The sequence below is a fragment of the Rhipicephalus microplus genome, unplaced genomic scaffold (genome assembly GCF_043290135.1).
Source record: "Rhipicephalus microplus isolate Deutch F79 unplaced genomic scaffold, USDA_Rmic scaffold_22, whole genome shotgun sequence".
Lineage (NCBI taxonomy): Eukaryota > Metazoa > Arthropoda > Arachnida > Ixodida > Ixodidae > Rhipicephalus > Rhipicephalus microplus.
This window is the reverse complement of record NW_027464595.1, coordinates 206818-227819: the sequence shown is the minus strand read 5'-3', so window position 1 is coordinate 227819 and position 21002 is coordinate 206818. Positions and strand designations below refer to the sequence as shown.

General features: G+C 44.2%; 1 protein-coding gene across 1 annotated transcript in view; it reads left to right on the top strand.

Annotated features, from left to right (window-relative positions):
* Window positions 1–6710: 6710 nt before the first annotated feature.
* Window positions 6711–21002, top strand: part of LOC142786329 (uncharacterized) — a gene marked incomplete at its 3' end in the record, with an annotated part of 185926 nt that continues 171634 nt past the window's right edge. Inside the window, exons 1-5 of the mRNA XM_075883963.1 lie at window positions 6711–6798; window positions 8346–8483; window positions 8693–8714; window positions 9321–9415; window positions 10542–10793. Of these exons, the coding sequence (XP_075740078.1) occupies window positions 8372–8483; window positions 8693–8714; window positions 9321–9415; window positions 10542–10793 (481 nt within the window). The remainder of the gene's footprint in view (window positions 6799–8345; window positions 8484–8692; window positions 8715–9320; window positions 9416–10541; window positions 10794–21002) is intronic.

The window sequence follows — 21002 nt, the reverse complement described above, 5'->3', positions numbered from 1 at the left end:
TTAAAAGAAAAACAAAGAAAAACAAAGAGAGAAAAGCAAACATTTTCCACCTACATTCTTGAAGCTCTGGGAAAGAAATGGAGTTTTCGTTCGAGAAGAGGATAAGGTACAGTACAGTGGTCCATAGTTCCAGTCTTACCCCAATCACAGTTGTTCTGCTCCCTTTTAAATGCGAAGCATTTCTTAGCAAACTTCAGCGACATTGAGGGTATCTATCTATCTATCTATCTATCTATCTATCTATCTATCTATCTATCTATCTATCTATCTATCTATCTATCTATCTATCTATCTATCTATCTATCTATCTATCTATCCATCTATCTATCTATCTATTTATATATCTATCTATCTATCTATTTATCTATCTATCTATCTATCTATCTATCTATCTGTCTATCTATCTAGCTGCCTACGACTTTTAGCTGTCCTGGCCATTTGGATAATGGTATGCGAACATGATAATCATGACACGAAAGTTATGTGCGGCATTATATACCTCTGTCTTGTAACGTTGTGGTGATTTGAAAGGGGCATATCAACCAGCTTCATTCGTGCTTTGCATATCATAGATTCCCACTGTACGTTGGATATGCCAATTTTATGTACTTCATGAAGAATGGCAAGACACTCAAGAAGACTGTGTAGGTCATCCAACAGCATTGTAGTCACGGAAAGAACATGACTCCAGTTCACTGCATGTCTTGTTAAGCGACGTTCAAGATAAAAAAAAGGCATATTTTCAAGTTCATCTATGGTCTAAGAAGTATAGAGCCCTTCGTATTGGTTGGTTGGATGGGATCAGCAAGCGCCTGAAGTTGCTGCTTCAGATTGGAGCTAAGAAACATAGAATCGGAACGTTCGTGAAGACAGTCGCTGATTGTGAATGTGTCACTGTTATTTTGTATTACGCTTCAAACGTTTTGCACGCTATGCTCTGAATTGGTTTTAAAGCCACTTTTGAATTTCTTTGAATGTGTCCCCACAGCCATAGTTCACCCAAATTTCACAGCTACATTTGTACTGCTCAAAATGGCATATTATTAGCCAGTTGGCAATTAATCTTAGGGTGGTGTTCCTCAAAACACTTTTAGAAGAAAAGGAGGGGCCGCGGCCATGGCGCAAATTGTTCCGAATTTGCAACGCAGCCAGTGAGCCCGTTTATTCCCGCGCATCTTGCATGTTTGAAAGGCATAGTCCGCGGTGTAGATACGAGCCTGACCCCTACAGAAATTCTTGAGTTATTTTCGGTAGCAGGTGCAGTGTCAGTATACAGGTGCACGCGTCTGGTTGACAATAAAATATCACCTACCAAATCGGTGATAGTAACCTTTGCGGGAACGATAAGACCATCTGAAATTAAATCTTGGCCTCTTATCTATAAGGTAGAGCCTCTATCCTCTAAGCCCCTGCAGTGATTGAATTGTTGGAGATATGGCCACAGCGCGAAAGGGTGCAGATGAACTGCCATATGTCGACTATGCGGAGAAAATCACGACAGTCGTAAGTGCAACTCGACGGAAGAGAAGTGCTGTTTATGTCATGAAGCGCATCCTGCAGACTCTTTAGATTGTGAGGCAAAAGAACGAGAAGATGAGCTGCTGAAAAATGTGGAATGTAGGCGTTGCTCACGGAGGTTAGCTGCGACTGAATTACAAGAACGCTCGAAAGGTTACGCAAGTGTAACAGCATGACATACCACTGCTACGGATGCATCGTTAGCAAAATATATAGCAGAGACTATAGAGAAGGCAACGGTAAAGGTGATGTAGTGTCTTGCCAGCAGTATTATTGGAGTCGTGGCTGAAGTGTTAACATCTCAGTTGACCCAAATCATTGCTTCAGTGCCTATGAAAAATCAGACTTCACAGGATTTGGAGGTTTCAAAGTGTGCAGGGACAGAAAGTCCGATAGTTCCTACACGATGCGCACCTCAAGCAGGACCCTCCAATAAGATACTGCGGGCAGATCCAGAACCTGTATCAGATCACTCTAATGAATTCACAGATATGGATGCGGAATCTCATAATTTCTTGAAGCGCGCCAGATCTCCCCTATCGAAAAAGTCTTCACAGAAATCAAAATCGAAAAAAGTACGAAAGAAAGAAATACTTTTTGGAGAACATCTCCAAAAAAGACTTTTTGAAGAAAGATCTTTTGGATAACGCAGTCTCTGCGGCGGGTTTATAGTGTCAAAATAGGCTCCTTAAAAGTATTACAGTAGAATTGTCGATCAATAGGGTCGGCTACCACAGATTTATCGTGTATTTCTTCGCAAATTTCCCGAAATATTATTAATTTACAAGAAACTTGGCTTACAAATGGACAAAAGTTTTACCTAAAAATTATCGTTTATTTCGTTTAGACAGACCTAGCAGAGGTTTTTGACTTGCCATTTTTATATCAAATAAATTTAGTCATAGAGCGAAGATTAACTACCTGCGCATGGATTCTAACTATGAAATTCTGGTATTAGACATCACTCTGCCAGGCTGTTCTTCTTTTTCTTTTGTTAACGCATACTTTCCGTTAGAAGTACAGGACACAAGATGCTTAGATGCAATGTTAGCTTCCTGCAGGAAGGATGTAATATTAACTGGTGACTTTAATTCACACCACGTGTCTTGGAGTTTCAAGACAGATGTAAATGGAAGGCGCTTGTGGGAATGGACTGTTGATAATAACTTATCTTGTGTAAATTTCTCCACTGTTGCGTTTATTAGGTAACAATCAACGTCGGCGATACATCTGACCTTTTCCAGCTCCTCACTAAAGATTGCGTCGTGGAAAACATTAGATTGCGCAACAAACAGTGACCACCTTCCTATTAGCTTCGATATTAACTTTCCCGGGATATTTCTAACTGATAATATTGGCTCGTTTGTAAATAATGAGCATTTACAAAAAGACTTATTGTCTACTTTGGTTCTTCGCAAGGACATGCAGGAAGACATTCGGGCTATGAGTATTTGTGCGGTATTGAGAAGAGCAATAAAAAAGTCAACTTTTTCAATCACTTCAGGCACAGGCGGGTCGTTTAGCCCATGGTGGAACGCTGATTGTATGAGGCGGTATAGAAAACGTAAAGCGGCGTGGAAACATTTTATCCGCAACTAATGCCCAAAAAACTGGTGTGACTATAAATACGTGGCAGCAGATTTTAAACTTACAGTACGCAAAGCAAAAGATGACTAGGACACTAACAAAAACAGCTTTCTTTCAACACCATACAACAGAAAAGCGCTACTTAGAATTTTGCGTTCCAGAAAAATGATACCACCATCAGAAAATATTGATTCGTCAATTCTATCGCCTAGCAAACTCACCTAAATATTAGAAAACGTTGCTAAAGGATTAGAAGAAATATTCAAATCAACAATGCCAAGACACATAGAAAAGTCAATTGCAGGGGAGGAGTTCAATCAGGTGACATTAACGGAACTAGCGGGTGTAGTTAGGCCCTTACCTCGTACAGCAAATGGTCCACATGGAGTAACCTCAGCAATGATAAAAGTACAATATGACATTTCCCCACATGATCTCTGCAATATGGTTAATTAATCTTTAAAAAATTCTTGGATACTGGTGGATTGAAAACTTTCCAAAATAATTCCGATACTTAAAAAACAGGGACTTGGGTATACACTTGACGATGTGAGGCCAATTTCTCTTAGATCTAATTTGGTTAAACAAACTGAAAGAGTTTTAAATGCACGTGTAATAAAATACATTGAGCAGAAATTTATACTAAACCCCAGTCAAGTTGCATTTTAATCGGGATGCTCCATATGGTGTGCGCACGCGGATTTGGAGAGTCATATACAGTTGGCTAGGCGTAGAAGACAGTACTGTGCATTAGTTGCTCTGGATTTGGCCAAGGCGTATGACAAAGTGGAGCATGAAATACTAATGGAGCAGATAGAAATGTCACACTTACCAAGCTACACGACAGCATGGGTACCAGAGTTTTTAAGGGAGAGAGAGTTTGATTGCTTTTAAAGGGGTTGTTTTTCTAGCAGATATCTACAATACCGTGGCGTACCACAGGGGGCAGTGCTCTCACCGGTGTTGTTTAACATCTTCCTCAATTCGATTCCAACACATAGCGATATTCATTTATATCTGTATGCAGATGACATTGCTTTCTTTGCGACAAAAGTCATCTGCAATAACTTTATCAGACATTACAGAATTACCTGAACATGATAGTGGAATGGCTTGAAAAAATTGGAATGTCTGTAAACGTAAACAAAAGCGCGCTTCTAGCGTTTTCGTTCAGGGATCCTGTCAACATCTCCTTGATGTATGGCACAGAGCAGATTCCCCAGGTGGATTCACTCAAATAGTAAGGCATCAAATATAACAGCTTGTTAAATTGGAAAAGCCACATCGATCACATTGCGTCCAACGCAACACGAGCCATGGGGTGCTAACGCAAGCTCAGCAACATATAAAGGGTGTTGCGAAGAAATACATTGGTATTGGACTATGAAATGTACATTCGTCTTATCATGGAATTCGGCTGTGTCTTATTTTCGGGCAGAGCGACTTATAAAATGAGACCGCTAATACTATTAGAAAGGGAAGCTTTACGACTCTGCCTTGGATTGCTTAAGTTTGTTGCTAACAATGTGCTGTACATGGAAGCGCGTCTACCGTCATTGCTGAATAGATTAAAAATGCATACTATTCAAACACTTTTAAAACTATACACTTTGCCCCAGAGAGAATCGTTTTATGCTTTTATTGAAGAGCCAAGCTTATTTTTTGAAACTTAGTGGTCGCAATACCACTGCCCACAGATCATGTTCGTTCAATCGCTGCTAGAACCACTGAATGACAAAATCAAACATACTTTCTCAACAATAACGTTACTTTAGATATTCAGATAGAATTTCACAATATTTATCCCTCTAATGCAAAGCAAATGCCATTTCAATATTTAAATGATTGGCTGCAGGATTATTTGGCACACGTGAACATGAACAACATAATTGCGACTGATGCATGCGTATAAAATAAAAAAGCTGGGGCAGGTATCTGCTCACGTTCCCATGACTGGTCCTTTTCGGTTAGACTCCCACATTACACACCAGTATTCATAGCAGAATTATTTACTATTGTACTGGCACTACGGAAACTTCTTTTGGGTGAATCGGAAGCAGTCGTAATTACAGATTCTTTTTCAGTATGTGCTGCTCTGTCTTCAGGAGCCAACTTAACACTTATGCACATGTTTCGACAACTCATACCGACAAAATTGAAAAAACTGCAGCGCTTATGGATACCAGGCCATCGTGGCATATATCTCAACGAGATGACGGATGCACTAGCCACAGTATCTTTTAGCGGTCCTTATCCCGATTTCGCCTGATACGGCTTACGCGACAGCAATAAGGTTTAGAAACCTCTGTTTGCATGCATACGACTGCTACTCATTGGATAAATATCGAGATTTCGCACATCTAAGATGTCGCTGGAATAGACAGTGGTGTGCAACACGGCACTTGGAAGTTACTTTTACAAGATTGCGTTGCAGAACTCCGCAACTGAATTATTATTTTCATAAAGTTGGTCTTTAGGCGTCACCTTTATGTCAGACTTGCGAAGAAATGGAAACAATAGATCATTTTTTTGTTCTGTCGCCGATATTCTCATCAGCGGTGAAGATACCTGGTAGGTCCACTTGAAAAATAGGGTTTAGAATTGAATGTGGCAGTAATTTTGTCGTTTGGCAGCATTAAATTCGGTTATAGCGACAGCGACGTCTGCTCTGTGGTGTTTGAATACATAATTGAAACAAAGTGATTGCCATGTTACTCTGCCTGTACACATATATATATATATATATATATATATATATATATATATATATATATATATATATATATATATATATATATTTATATATATATATATATATATATATCATGTTAGACCCACCATTACCCCTGTGTCAAATGGCATCTGATTGCCTGCATCGCTCCCTGCTCAGATATACTCCTTTTATGCTTTTGGGCTTTTCTTTCTATATATTTTTTTCAGCCCAAAATTACGTTATGGTTGAACAGCCATAAGCCTTTTAGTCAAGATCCTGCCACCCGGTTCTTGGCCGATCCCCCTTTGTGGGTGTGCGCCAGAGTATCCAGGATCATCATCATCATCATGTCTTTCCATGGGATGGAGACACTGCGAACAATTTTATGGGTGTTTGTACTTCGGATGCCTAGCCAACGCCAACTTTTTTTCGTTTATTTTTCTCACGCTTTCTGTCATAGCATTGTCTCGTTTTGAATGACAATTAGGCGGTGCGTGTATGGGCGTTGAAGAAAGATGTTACGGTGTGCTCATTTGTTACTCTTTTCAAAATGTGAACATTCTCCAGGGCTATCTTCACCTGAAGTAGTGGTCTAATAATGATCATCAATGGCTGCTGAGACAAAGGTAACGGGATTAAATTCTGTTAGCGGTGGTCACACTTCGAGGAAGGCGAAATACTAAAGGTTCATGTACTAACATTTACTTGCACGTCAAGGCACATCACATGCTTGAAATTTCAATAGCGCTCCTCAACAGTGGCTTTCATACACATATTGATGTTTTTAGCCGTCTAACTCACGCAATGAATAATAGGCTTATTCCCCTATTACCCCTTTTTACCAAGAAGAAATCATTGCCAGCACCATTATTATCAATATCATCGGTTCTCGAGCATAATTTCGGCATTTCGTAGCGAATCAAACCGGTTGTATTTAAACCATTTCCTGTCCTGCGGAAGCTTATCTGTGCGTTGAGCAGGTGAGTGCGTTACCTGTGTGGTATTTTAGATGTGAGTGGTGTATGGGATTGAAAAAGAGAGACGGACCGACCACTAGTGAGATATCTTCCATCGTTTAGCCTCTAGCGTTAACACATCGTCGATTTCCTTTTTTTTTTTCTCTAGTCAGACACAGCCTTCCGCTATAGTCAGAGAAACATGGCTAGTAGGGTTGTTTAGGCAAATCGACTCGATTTGAGAAAGCTAAAAACGTTTTGTTTAGATCTTGGCAAGCACTGCTGTTTTTCAAGCTAGTCGCCGAGTGGTCATAACTAAGCGTTTGCTTCCGCCACCGTCCACTGGAGCCTCTTTTAATGCTGTGACCACGAAGTATGTTTGCGTCGTTAGACTTTATGAGAACATGATAGACATTTTGCGTTTGCTGCTTCCTTTCCCTGCAATTTAAACGTTTGTTTTCCGATACCTTCGCATCACTATGCCCGGCATGAGCATGCGTTCGCGTAATGTCAGAGTTTGTCGGCGTCTTTAGCATTGTCGATTGCAGAGAGAGAGAGGAAACTTTATTAGAACTTGGCCGGCAGCCTGGTCTTGGTGTCCTCAGATGGCGGCGCTGAGTCCCTGAACTCGGGCGGCATCTTCGGCCTGCCGGACAGCCCAGAGCTGGTCGTTGAGCTCCGAGCTTCTGAGCGCCGCCTCCCAGCGGCGGCGTCGCCGACGGAGAAGGTGCCCCGCGGCTCCCGCAGACGGGACGGCGGCGGGAACGAGTGAGCTCGAGGCTTCCTGTTGCCTGGTATTGGCAGCCGCCATAGGCGCATCGCGAACGGCGGCCGTTTCTCGACCATTGTTACCGGCGCATTCCCAGAGCATGTGGCGCAGCGTTGCTCTGCGCCCGCATGCTTTACATAGATCGGTAATGTGTAAGTGCGGGTAGCAGTGGCGTAAGACGACCGGGCTGGGGTAAGAGTGGGTTTGTAGTAAGCGATAGCTTACGGCATCGTGTCTGTTTAATTTGTCATGCGGTGGCGGGAACTTTCGCCTTTCCAGTATGTAGTGTTGCGTAATATCTCGGAACGTGATGAGACGATCACCCCACGACCATTGTGGTCTGTGTTGTCGCTGCGTGTCTGTCGAAGTGTCTCGATCCGGCAGATCAGAAGCCCCGTTCTCGGGAGCGGAGGCGGCGGCCACGGAATGTGCCGCGGCTCGGCGAGTGTTGTCGATTGCACTGAAAGTTTTTGCTAACGCATATTCATTGAAATCTTCACTCAGTACAGACTGTCGCCTGAGTGGAGACTTCACTCAGTAGATATTGTCGTCTCTTACATTGAAATAGAATCACACTTGTCTAAAGCAGTAGAGTGTGTGGCTGTAGACGCTGTTGTTTACCGCGGCTTCTATACGTCATGTTAGTTACAAGCTCACGCTTAAGCCTAAATTATAGCACAAAAGCCTATAGCACGCAGTATTACTATGTTTGTTATCTCAACGGTGTCAGTCATTGGATATTTCGGCCGGAAACATTGGCTGGAGTTTCACGCTGCACACTCGTGCGATTTTATCTGTACAGGTCTCTTCATCAGTGCCACCACCATCATGTACCCCTATACATCGGACCAAACTCCAGAGATGTACACATCAGCGTACCTACCGGAAAACACCACCCAAATGATGCTTACGTCGGACGAGTCAACGAGTTTGGCTTCAGGTACAAAGCTGCCGCTACCGTTCACGGTTAACAGTTGCTCCTACTGAGATACAGGCAATAGTGCATGAATCTGGACCATATTTTTGTCTTCATCTTTTTTCATGATATGCTGAGCACACTCACAATAAAACTTGCACAATGGGACTACTAGCTCATGATCAGAAAATATGCGTATTTCTTGTTTTCTTCGTTCTTGTTTACCTTTACAGATGGAAGCAAAGACGATGTGATGTAAGTATTTCTTTGGAGTTGTAGTGTTAAGAAAGACCATGGTGCCTAATATCGCAGGACCTTGAATACTCCGAAAGACAGATCAATATTGAGGAAGCGTACTTTGGCATCAGATTACTCCGAAAGAAAAGGTACTAGTTAGGGCACGTAATTTAGAACACAGAAAAAAATGGCATAGGCCACTGCAAAGTGAGAATATTACATATTTTTGGTGGGAAAACATAGCACTTACTCACGCTAGCCTTCAAGAGTGGCGTGCGATTTATTCAGAACACTCAGCTTCATCATTTGCTTATTTCAGTTTATATTTAACACATCAAACGCTACTTTCATATATCTTGATGTTCAACTCAGTCAATATATCAACACCATCAGCACTTTGCTATTTTACAGACTATTTGTACGAACAAAAGAATAACGTATACTAATTTTGTGTTATGCTACTTTCATATATCTTAATGTTCAACTCAGTCAATATATCAACACCATCAGCACTTTGCTATTTTACGAAGTATTTGTAAAAACAAAGTAATAACGTATACTAATTTTGTGTTATTAATATGTGCTGTGTCGTTCAGTTGATGCCTCACATCACAATTTGTGCAGGAGAGATACTTCGAGGTTCACCGCAGTGGTGCTTGGTGTCATAATTGCCCTCGGAGTCCTCGTCCTCGCGATGACGGTGATCATGCTATCAAGCGGTAAGAACCACTTGACATTCTGAGAATCACTCGTTTAGTTTTGCGGAACTGCACTTTACTTTACGAGAGTAATATAAACTCTGGCAAAATTCTTTTTTGTTTCTGCCTCTCAATTTTTTTCATGTCATTGCACTAATACTTACGCGTAGCAGCCTGGCTGCTTTGGCACTTCTGACGTTACCGAACTATTCCAATTGTACGTCTGAAACATTCTGTCGAGCCCGCTCCTCCACATCGCCCAAAAAGATTCTATCATCTTCGTGAATTGGCATGCGGTTTCGTCGTGACAATCTTCAATCTTTTTTATTCTTTGGAGTCCACTCAGCAGATCGACTGCAATTACACTTTGTGCTACCTTGTGCAAGCTGCGCTATTGCTTACAGCCTGTGTTTGCATATATACACGCTCACACGTAAGCGCACCCGAACATACGTGAACGATACTTGACCTCCTCCCATCGCCCCCCATCTGCTACATGCTACGCCAATGCCCAAGGCTATCACACGCAGTAGCACTTTCAGTTCGTGAGTAAGACCTTTGCGTTGAGGTACTTGCGGGCTCCATGCGAAGATATTTCCTGCACACTTTTGGTACTTTTTCCAAGTTGTCATTTGGTTGGCAGACAAGTGCTAATTTTAAATTAAATAGCTAATCACTCGGCCTGCCTATCTACGCAAAAGAATCAAACACTTTGATCGCTATTGTTCTTCACACTTCTGGAAAAACTTTGACCCCTTTTTCTGTTCTACCTGCTTGGACGTTAAATAGGAACCACCGAGGCAGGGCTCTCGCTAAGGTTGTACGGTGTGCTTGTCGGTTATTCCTAGTATCTCAGGTATAGCACGTGTAGGAGGGCATAGAAGAGGATAATCAACATAGCGCCGTCTATCTAGCTGTTATGTGTCTCTTCTCTGTCTCTTTCTGGATGAACTGCACCTCCGGCTCTCGTCAAATTACATTTTTAAAGTTCAATTGGATACTTGTATTCTTAAGTTCAGCCTGAAGCCTAATTATGTTGAAGAAGCCATAACATATTTTTCTAAGACCTGGCGCATTCAGAAACGCTAGTTTCTTAGGTATTCATGGTGACTCAAGAGTGACTCAACTCATCGATTTTCATTCACAGGGTCAAAATTCCACGAGAAGACATTTGGTACAGAAACACAGCCTGGCATCACTGAGAATTGGAGGTATACCGCCATTGGCGCAACCGGGACGACTCCTCAGCCCTGGTTTAAAAGTACGGTGACATCCCTCACAAGCCAGTTGACAACAACTACGACAAAAGAGAGCTATGGGCATTTGACCAAGGAGCCATTTACGTCAACCGAGAAATCTATAATCACTGTATCTTTATCGACAGCCCGAACGCCCGAGCGTGAGTCCACCAAACTACAAGTGCATTTTTGCATTACCTCTGCGCTAACTGCGAGTTCGCGTAGTTGTAAAGAACACGAGCCAGTGAGCGATATTATCTTGCAATTACATGCCAGTCGCATAAAGAAATGCTCTTTTTGCAATGTTTTGAAATAAGCCTCATTCAGAAGAAGTTGTGGCACTATAAGCGTTGTAGGAAAGTATAACTCACAGAAAATACACCACAGAATTAAGGATTGCCCCCTCTCCCCCGAGGGGCATCGTGAGGAAATGCATAGGCATTTCTTGTGCCAAGAGAGAGTAGCGTTGTCATCAGACATTCGCCTTAACCAACTTTTGCCATCACCAGCGAACGATCGAAAGTGAGGAGCGAGCAGACGGCAAAGTGGGCACCAGCGTTCTCGGCTCAGCGTTGGCGTTTCATAGCAGCGTCTCGAGTACACATTTCCGGATGTTCGTGAGAACCGCACTCCCAGCGAACGGTCAAGAGTACTTTGCGAGCGAACTGGAAAATGGGGCGCAGGGAGGAGCGAAAGCCAGCGGCGGGGTGAAGGAGTGCCGAAGCACTGCACCTGCTCCCTCCTACGCTTTCTCGCACAACGTTTTCTGGTTGCAAGGGGTGAGGGTAAGCTCGTGCGCCCACTGCTGTTGCTATGAAAGAGGGAGTGAGAGTGGAGAGACAACAGATGCCATCACACGGACACCTCGGCGGGAAACGCCTGACGCTTGATATAGACCGACTAAAAAATGCATTCGCGTTTCAAAAAACGCTTCAGGCCGGCCTCCAGCACCCCAGGCAGTCATGGCTGCTCCTGGAGGGCGGTTTTTGATAAAAGCTCGTTGTAAACTCCCTTAAGCTTACCGAATTACATTCATTGCACTCTTTGAAAAAGGGAATATTTATCGAATGTTTTCTGATCCCAAAAATACGTTGCGAAGTACCCATTAAGCCATATTTCATCATGACTAAGCAAAGTACCAAATGGTTGTGTTTTAGGCAAGATGTGCACCTAAGGATCTGCAGGGTTTATTAATACTACTGGTTGTTTATGGCTGCTGCACAATGCGGGTGCTACATCAAGTGTTATGAAGCAGCAGTAAATATCAAATATTTGGTTCTTAACTAAACTCTAAACTATTGTGGTAAATTTATATAATGATTTGGTTAGCGTGATTGACAAAACCTAATGAAACAAAGTGACCATTAAGCCATTAAGACACACCATTGGCAATCAGCCCAATAATTCACATAAGCAGAAGTGCCAGCTAAAGAATATATATATATATATATATATATATATATATATATATATATATATATATATATATATTCAGCTACAATTTACAGGCCGAGCATTTCGACCGCCTGTGCGACCAGTCGACGCTCTTCTTCCCTTTCGGCGTCGATTCAGTCAAGCTAGGAGTTGATGGAAAGGGATGGGGGAAGGTATTAGCTGGATTGCTGAGCAGTCCGGCATTAAAACAGGCAGTGTGACAGGTCGGCATATAGGGAGGGGCAATTAGGATAGCAGGGGTTAAACCTGCAGTAACGAGAAAGGAAGCGATAAGGTTCAGGCCACGTTGCAAATGATCCTGAACGTGGCCGGGACATCCAGACGTACACCAGAGAGTGATGTCGTCTGCATAAAAAATATGGTGGAGGTCAGGTATTTGGGACAGTTGGGAAGCAAGGGGGCTATAGCCATATTAAATAATGTAGGAGATAGTACGACACCTTGAGGAGTGCCGCGGGTGAGGGAGTGTGGGTTAGACAAATGAGTATCGACTCCAAAGCGAGCAACTCAATAGGAAAGAAAAGATTGGATGTAAGAATACATGCGGGAGCGACATGGCAGAGAGGAGAACTCTAGTATGTGGTCATTACTGATGCCATCGAATACCCTCCGCATATCGACGGTTACAAGAGCATGGGTGCGACTACGAGAGGGTGAAAGAAAACTGTGCTGAACAAGGAACATGTCCTGCGCACATACATTGGTCGGAAGCCGAAAACAGACGAAGGGATAAACTCTTTCACCTCAATAAAATCAGACCGTCAAGTTAAGGCCATTCGCTCCAGAGTCTTGTCCACGCATGACGTCGAAGAGATATGACGAAGGTTAGAGAGAGATGGAGGCTTGTCCGGCTTCGGAATCATGCAAATTGGAGAGGATGTCCAAGAGCTTGGAAGAAAGCCGCTGTTCCATGCTTCGTTGAATGTGTGTAAGAAAAGTTCCTTCACGTTGTCGGGGAGATAACGTAGTGTAGTATACGTTATCTCAACCTCACCGGGAGCCGAGCGGGTAGATTGTCAAAAACCTCAGATGGAGTCCCTTGAGCGAGAGCTTTAGCTAGGGTGGAAGCATTGTCAGGCTTGGTACCTAAGAGAGACCTAAACAGAGACAATGTAGAGCTCTAGTGCAGTGCGGAGTCAAGGCCGTCACACAGCGTGTTCCAACGAGAGTGCTCGAGAGAAGTGCCGTAAGCCATAATTTCAGCCCGCAGAGCATCACTGCGGGAGGAAAGATGGACGTTGTGTGGCTGGGAGTGGAGGGAGCGTTTCAAACGTTGATGACGTCGACATAAACGGAGGAAGTGAGGATCAGGGTCAGAAATGAAAAATTGAAAACGAGCGCGGCGACTACAGGACGCCATTGTTGCGGAGACCCGGGACGTCCAGTTGTCGTAAGTTTTAAAGGAGTCAAACAACAGGTTATTGCGCAATGGTTCCCAGTTAATGTGACTAGTTGTTTCCGCCTGTTGTGGGATATATATATATATATATATATATAAATATATATATATATATATATATATATATATATATATATATATATATATATATATATATATATATATATATATATATATATTTGCTTGTTTAGTTATTTATTTTTGATATCTTGGCATTATTGTCTCTTAGATCTCACTAAATTTTGTCAAAACGCGGAAAAACGAGCCTTTAGGTACACACTTCTTTCCCTTATTCATTAACGAGGATCTCGCAGTGGCAGACTTGGTGCTGTTAGGTTGTATACGAGAGACTATTGGTCGGCTGCGAGCTCGTAATAAGTTCACGTGCTACGTGGCGCCATACACGCTCTTAAAAGTGTGTACCACACTCGCTGCCATCGCTACAGGTGGCGCTGACTGACAATCTCACGTTTAAATTCACATATAAACCCAATAAAGTGGCCGGTGGAATAGGCACCATGATAGCTCAGCGGTTAGAGCATCGAACGCGTTATTTGAAGGGCGTACGTTTGTTTCCTGCTTACGGCAAGTTATTTTTTCACACACTTTTCTTTCTGCCTATTTACTTTACATTGGTTCTAACAACACCCCCTATACATTCTTTGGTATTATTGTTTGTTAGAGCTGTTTAAAATGTCTCAGAACACGGAAAACGAGCCCTTAGGTATACACTTCATTCTCCTATATATGTATGTATATATATATATATATATATATATATATATATATATATATATATATATATATTCGTATAGAGAAGAAGACGCACGTACGAAGTGATTTCATTTACGTTTCGGCCGTGGGTCCGGCCTTCATCAGCTTCTGATGAAGGCCGGACCCACGGCCGAAACGTAAATAAAATCACTCCGTACGTGCGTCTTCTTCCCTATACGAATAATCTTTCCCGGACTCAGCTCACCATCACTTTTGTTTTCGGTATATATATATATATATATATATATATATATATATATATGAGATCTAGCAGACAATAATGCCAAGGAAAGTATAAGGGAAGATATAAGACTGAATTTTATTGAAAATATGAAGAAAAGTGGGTGAAAAGATACCTTGCCGTGGGCATCCAACGCGTCATTCGAAGGTTGCAGTTTCAGATCCTGCCCACGGCTAGTTATCTTTTCACCCACTTTTCTTCATATTTACAATAAAATTCGATCTAATATCTTCCCCTATACTTTCGTTGGCAATAATTTCTGTTAGATCTTATTAATATTGTGTAAAACACAGAAAAACGAGCCCTTAAGTATACACTTTTTTCTCGAATTCATTACCTAGGGTCTCGTACTGGCAGACTTAGTGCCTTTAGGTTGTATACAAGGTACTATTGGTCAGCTGCCCACTCGTATTGAGTTCACGTGCTACGTGACACCAAATAGGCTCAAAAGAGTGTGCTACACCCGCCGCCATGGCTACTGGTGGCGCTGACTGACACTCCAACGTTTAATTCACATATAAGCCCAATAAAGTGGCTGGGGGGATAGCTGTCGTGGTAGCTCAGTGGTAGAGCATCGAACGCGTCATTCGAAGGTCGCAGGTTCGGATCCTGCCCAAAGCCAGTTATCTTTTCACCCACTTTTCTTCACATTTACATTAAAATTCTGTCTAATATCTTCCCCTATACTTTCCTAAGCATTATTGTCTGTTAGATGTCATTAATATTGTGTAAAACACAGAAAAACGAGCCCTTAAGTATACACTTCTTTCCACATATATATATATATATATATATATATATATATATATATATATATATATATATATATATATATATATATATGTATTGTAAGAATTTATTGAACGTCATCTTCCTCATCTGTCAATAACCATCATCAGTCTTCGCCCCGTTCCTCTTCATCATCAGCGCCATCTTGCTGTTGCTTAAATAAAGCGTCAGCTGAACCATTGTAATTCAAGAGGTGGAAGGTGCTTTCCGATCTCTTCGACCTCCCTCCATCTAAAGCCTGCTCCTGGAACTCTATTCGGGACGTCGCTTACTCCTGCAGAGCACCATGGCACAAGATCATGCCTAACCGAACCACCCGCCAGCGCAACCACCAGCCGCCAACCCTAGCCTGGTCAACAACCACCCTAGGGAGCCTCAAATCTTCTACGGTCTGCCAGGCGAAGATGTCGAAGACTGGCTCGACAACTATAACTGGGTAGGTGTCGACAACAACTGGAACGAGGCATCGAAATTAGCACGTGTCCAGTTTTACGTTTCTCAGGTTGCCGAGATGTGGTTCCTGAATCATGAGAGCGACTTCCGCGATTGTTCTTCCTTGAAAGACCAGCTCCGACGCATTTTCGGCACACCGACCGTGCGTTCAGAAGTTGCTCGCAAGAAACTGGCAGAACGCGTTTAACATTCCGGTGAGTCCTACACTTCCTATATTGAGGATGTGCTTGCACTTTGCCGCCGTATCGGCGACACCATGCCAGAAGGTTATCGTGTCCGGCCCTTTCTGAAGGGTATCGGTCCTACCGCTTTCAACGCCCTCGTCGCGCACAGCCCTTCGACGATTTCCGAAGTCGTCTCTGTATGCCAGCGTCTTGATACCTTGCAGTTATTATGCCTGCGACCCGAATTGTTTGAGAATCCCCTGGCAAACAGTATGGAGCTCCGATCCATACTGTTTACCTCCTACAGTTTACCTCCTTCTAACAACTCTCCTGCTTAACCCGCCTCTAGCGATCTGCGTGCCATTATTAGAGAAGAAATGTCAGCGTTTCAAAGCACCCACCGTGCTCCACCATGCCCCCAACCCGCTTCGTATGCACAGATCGCTTCAATGCAGCCCTCGCCGTCTCAAGTACCACCACCTGTGCCTGATCATGAACATCTCGCAGCTCTAGTCGCCCGTTCACCAAACCCAACCTACCGTTTTTTCTGGCGGGCCCCACGGCCTATTTGCTTCTACTTTGGAATTTGAGGACACATTTTTCGGGTCTGTCGACGTCGGCAACAAGATGAACGTCGTGGTTATGCCGCTGTTGTACGAGACGATACATGTGCACGAGGTTACTACCGTTATGCCGACAGCCGTTCCAACCACCAATCACCGTCTCCTGTGCGCATTCCCAACACGACCAACAATACACGTGCATCCCGACCACGCTCCCCTTCGCCACTCCGACGCTCTGTCTCACCACTTCGGCCTGTCTCTGAACTGGCTGCCCAGCGATCGGAAAACTAAACAGGGCAGTTTTTGGAGGGAAAACTGCATCGCGGCGAAATGACCCAAGTCCTCCTAAACAACCGTCAAACATGTTATTGCTAACTGTGCAAGGTGTGCGGTTGTTGGCTTTGGTGGACACGGGAGCAACTATTTCAGTTATGCGTGCCGACTTGTGTTCTTTATTGCGGAAAGTGAAGACACCCTACCTTGGATCATCTTTGATTAGAGCCAATGGAGCAATAATTCGACCATCGGCCCAATGTACAGCGCGTGTCTTCATTGATGGTATTCATCATCACATCACCTTCGCTGTCTTAATTTCTTGTGCTCATCAACTAATTTTAGGTTGGGACTTTCTCTCATCAGCATCTGCATTAATTTCTTGCCGTCAACGTTTAGTCGAAATGACCGAGACCGATCACCGCAGCGAACGCGCCGACAAAAAACCATCGCGTTTTTCGCAGCTTCCGAATCCATGCTGCTCCCGGGTCAGGAGCAACTCGTCACCATCACTTCTCCGAATATTGCCAATGGTGACGTCTTTATCACACCTTCCAGCAGCTGTCTAGCTCACGGCGTTGTAGTCCCCTCCAGCCTGGTGCGGTTCATAGACAGTGCTGCGATAATCCTTGGCTTGAACACTACCCCAGAGCCCGTCCTCCTACCCCAAGTTTCTGCAGTGTCATATTATGTGGATACCCAACCGATATCTTTGGTCTCTCTTGACACCTTGACAGCTCAGCCACAACAGGCCCAGTCTGTTGCTTCCTCCTCTTTTGCTCCCGGGAAAAATCCTAACCTTTCTGCTTCTCAACGTGAGGCGTTGCTAAATTTGCTAACGAAACACCAGGCCTTCTTCGACGCCAATGCTTCGGCACTAGGACAGACCACAGTTGCGCATCATCGCATCGACACTGACAGTCAGACTGTTGTACGCCGTCGTCCCTACCGAGTCTCCTTGGCTGAGCGCAAAATCATCGAGGAGAACGTGACCGATATGCTAAAAAAACATCATACGACACTCTACCCATCTTGGTCATCACCCGTTGTGTTCGTATAAAAGAAGGATGGATCGGTACAATTTTATGTTGATTACCGTGCACTCAACAAGATTACCCGAAAGAATGTATATCCGATGCCCCGTATAGATGATGCACTTGACTCATTGCAAGGCGCCCAATACTTCTCCACCCTTGACCTTCGGTCCGGGTATTGGTAAATACTAATGCACGAAGCAGACAAAGAAAAGACCGCATTTTCTACGCCGGACGGTCTTTACGAGTTTAACGTAATGCCATTAGGCCTATGTAATGCGCCCGCCACATTTGAAAGGATGATCGACACTGTTCTTCGTGGCCTTCAGTGGAAAACTTGTCTATGCTACCTCGATGATATCGTCGTGTTTTCTTTCACTTTTGCTGATCATCTGCAACGCCTAAATCAAGGGCTCACATGTCTCTCGAATGCTGGACTTCAACTAAACACAAAGAAGTGCCATTTCGGCAACACAGCTGTAAAAGTTCTAGGACATCTCGTTAGTAAAGATGGCATCCAGCCCGATCCTGACAAAATTTCCGCTGTCCTCAACTTTCCGTGACCCTCTCGCTCCAAAGAACTACGCAGTTTCCTTGGACTCGCATCGTACCTTTGCCGCTTCATTCGCAACTTTGCCACTATTGCCGCTCCTCTCCACAAGCTCTTTGCCAGCACCGGTTCCTTCGATTGGAATGATCAATGCAAAGCCTCATTTCAAGAACTCAAGCAGGCACTGGCATCCCCACCGGTGCTTGGTTATTTCGATGACAGGGCACCTACGATATTACACACTGACACTAGCGGACAGAGAATTGGCACCGTACTCCTCCAGCGCGACCATGCCTTTCGCCAGAAAGTTGTCGAGTGTGCAAGCCGCACCCTGACCTCTGCAGAGAAGAGGTACTCGATAACCGAACAAGAGTGCTTGGCTGTTGTCTGGTCCATCCAAAAATTTTGTCCGTACCTACATGATCAACATTTTACTGTTGTGACAGACCCCCATGCTCTTTGCTGGTTGTCCACAATCAAAAACTTGTCGGGACGACTTGTCCGCTTGATTCTCCGTTTACAATCTTATGACTTTGACGTCATCTACAAGACTGGAAGACAACATCAAGATGCCGACGCTTTGTCACGATGCCCTTTGCCGCAGTTTTTGGCGCACGTCACATCCCCTTGTCAAATTGGCTAAACGGAGGACGCCTCGTCGATATAAGCCATTTCTTCTCTACCTTCACCCACCCGTCCGTCAGTACTTATTACTCACCAGCGAGCCGATTCTTATTGCACCGACATCATCGGTTGGCTTACCGGCGCTTGATCTTCCTCTAATGCCAGGCTCCGGAAACAACTCCGACTAATCAAGTTGGAGGACGATGTGCTATATTGATACATTTTTCACCCGGAAGGCCACCGATGGGTTCCCGTCGTTCCACGCGCACAACGCACTGAAGTTCTGCGCGCTTCCCACGACGACCTAACGTCAGGACACTTGGGTTGCTACAAAACATACGAGCGCATCCGCAGTCAATTCTTCTGGCCAGGTCCCTTCACGACGGTAGCTAAATATATTGCTTCCCACGACGACCTAACGTCAGGACACTTGGGTTGCTACAAAACATACGAGCGCATGCGCAGTCAATTCTTCTGGCCAGGTCCCTTCACGACGGTAGCTAAATATATTGCCTCTTGCACACTTTGGCAACACCGCAAGCGGCCCACAACTGCTCCAGTCGGCACCCTACAACCAATTCCTTGTCCATCAGAGCCGTTCTCTGTCGTCGGAATCGGCCTCTTTGGGCCCCTTCCAACTACATCAGATGGCAAGAGATGGATCATCACCACCGTTGATCACTTGACTCTGTACGCTGAGACGGCCTCGATCACTTCAGGAACTGCTTCGGAAGTAGCAACTTTCTTCTTGAATGCTATTTACCTAAGTCACGGAGCCCCTCGTGTTCTTTCGAGCGACCGGGGCAAGGCATTTCTTTCAAGCACGCTCAGTGAAGTTCTTCAAGCATCAAAAACAGTTCACAAAACAACATCTAGCTATCACCCACAAATCAATGGCTTAACGGAAAGATTTCATCGCACGATGTGTGACATGCTGTCCATGTATATCCTACCGGACCATCGCAATTGGGATGCCATACTTCCCTTTGTCTTGTATGCATATAATACGTCACTTCAACGAACCACATGCTATTCTTCAATTTTCCTAGTATACGGACGCCAACCGACATCACCACTGGACGTTTCATTCTTTTCTGGCCCCGTCAACTCTTCACCATTCGTTTACGACCAGTTTCTGTGCCGTGTTTCTCAATGCCGTCGTCTTGCCTGTGTAAACACCGAAGCTAGCCAAGATCACAAACATCGTTACGATGCCACTCACCGCGTCGTTCTCTACCGCCCTGGCGACAATGTAGTTCTGTGGACTCCTGCGCGAACGCCTGGCTTATGCGAGAAGCTTGGGTCACGCTATCTTGGCCCCTACAAAGTTGTCGAACAGACCTCACCAGTGAACTACCTTGTCACACCTGTTCATGTCCCCACTGACCAACGCTGCCGCGGGACAGAGATTGTGCACGTTTCGCGTCTCACGTCCTATCGTATGCGTTCCCCAGCGTAATTCGCGGCCAGGCTGGCCGCTTCCGTCCACGGGGAAAATTAGTGTAAGAATTCATTGGACGTCATCTTTCTCATCTGTCAATAACTATCATCAGTCTTCGCCCCGTTCTTCTTCATCATCGGCGCCATCTCGCTGTTGCTTGAATAAAGCGTCAGCTGAACCGTTGTTTTTCAATATATATATGTGTGAAAATGAAGCGTTTTAGAGCTGCACTCTTTTATAAAACAGGAGAGTGGTCACGACAAGTCAAGTTGTAATTGTGGAACCAGCCTGTGTACCCAGCCAACCAAACGGCGTCTTCTTTACAGATTGAGTGACCGAATTGAGTGACCCTGCCTATCTGGGTAGCACTCATCTTCTTCACTACATTTGCCTCCCTCCGGAAAGAGCCAACCTGGCGACTCAAAGGCAGGAGACAATAGAGGGATTGTATAACGGTTTTAAGCGGTCTATGTGGGTGGTCTCTCGTCCACGGCGTCGTTGATCATGGGGCTGCTCAAGCGGCTCCACAATGTAATTGACGGGTAAAGTTTGTTTAACCACAGGGTAAGGGCCGTTATACTTGTACACAAGTTTAGGTGAGAGACCAGGG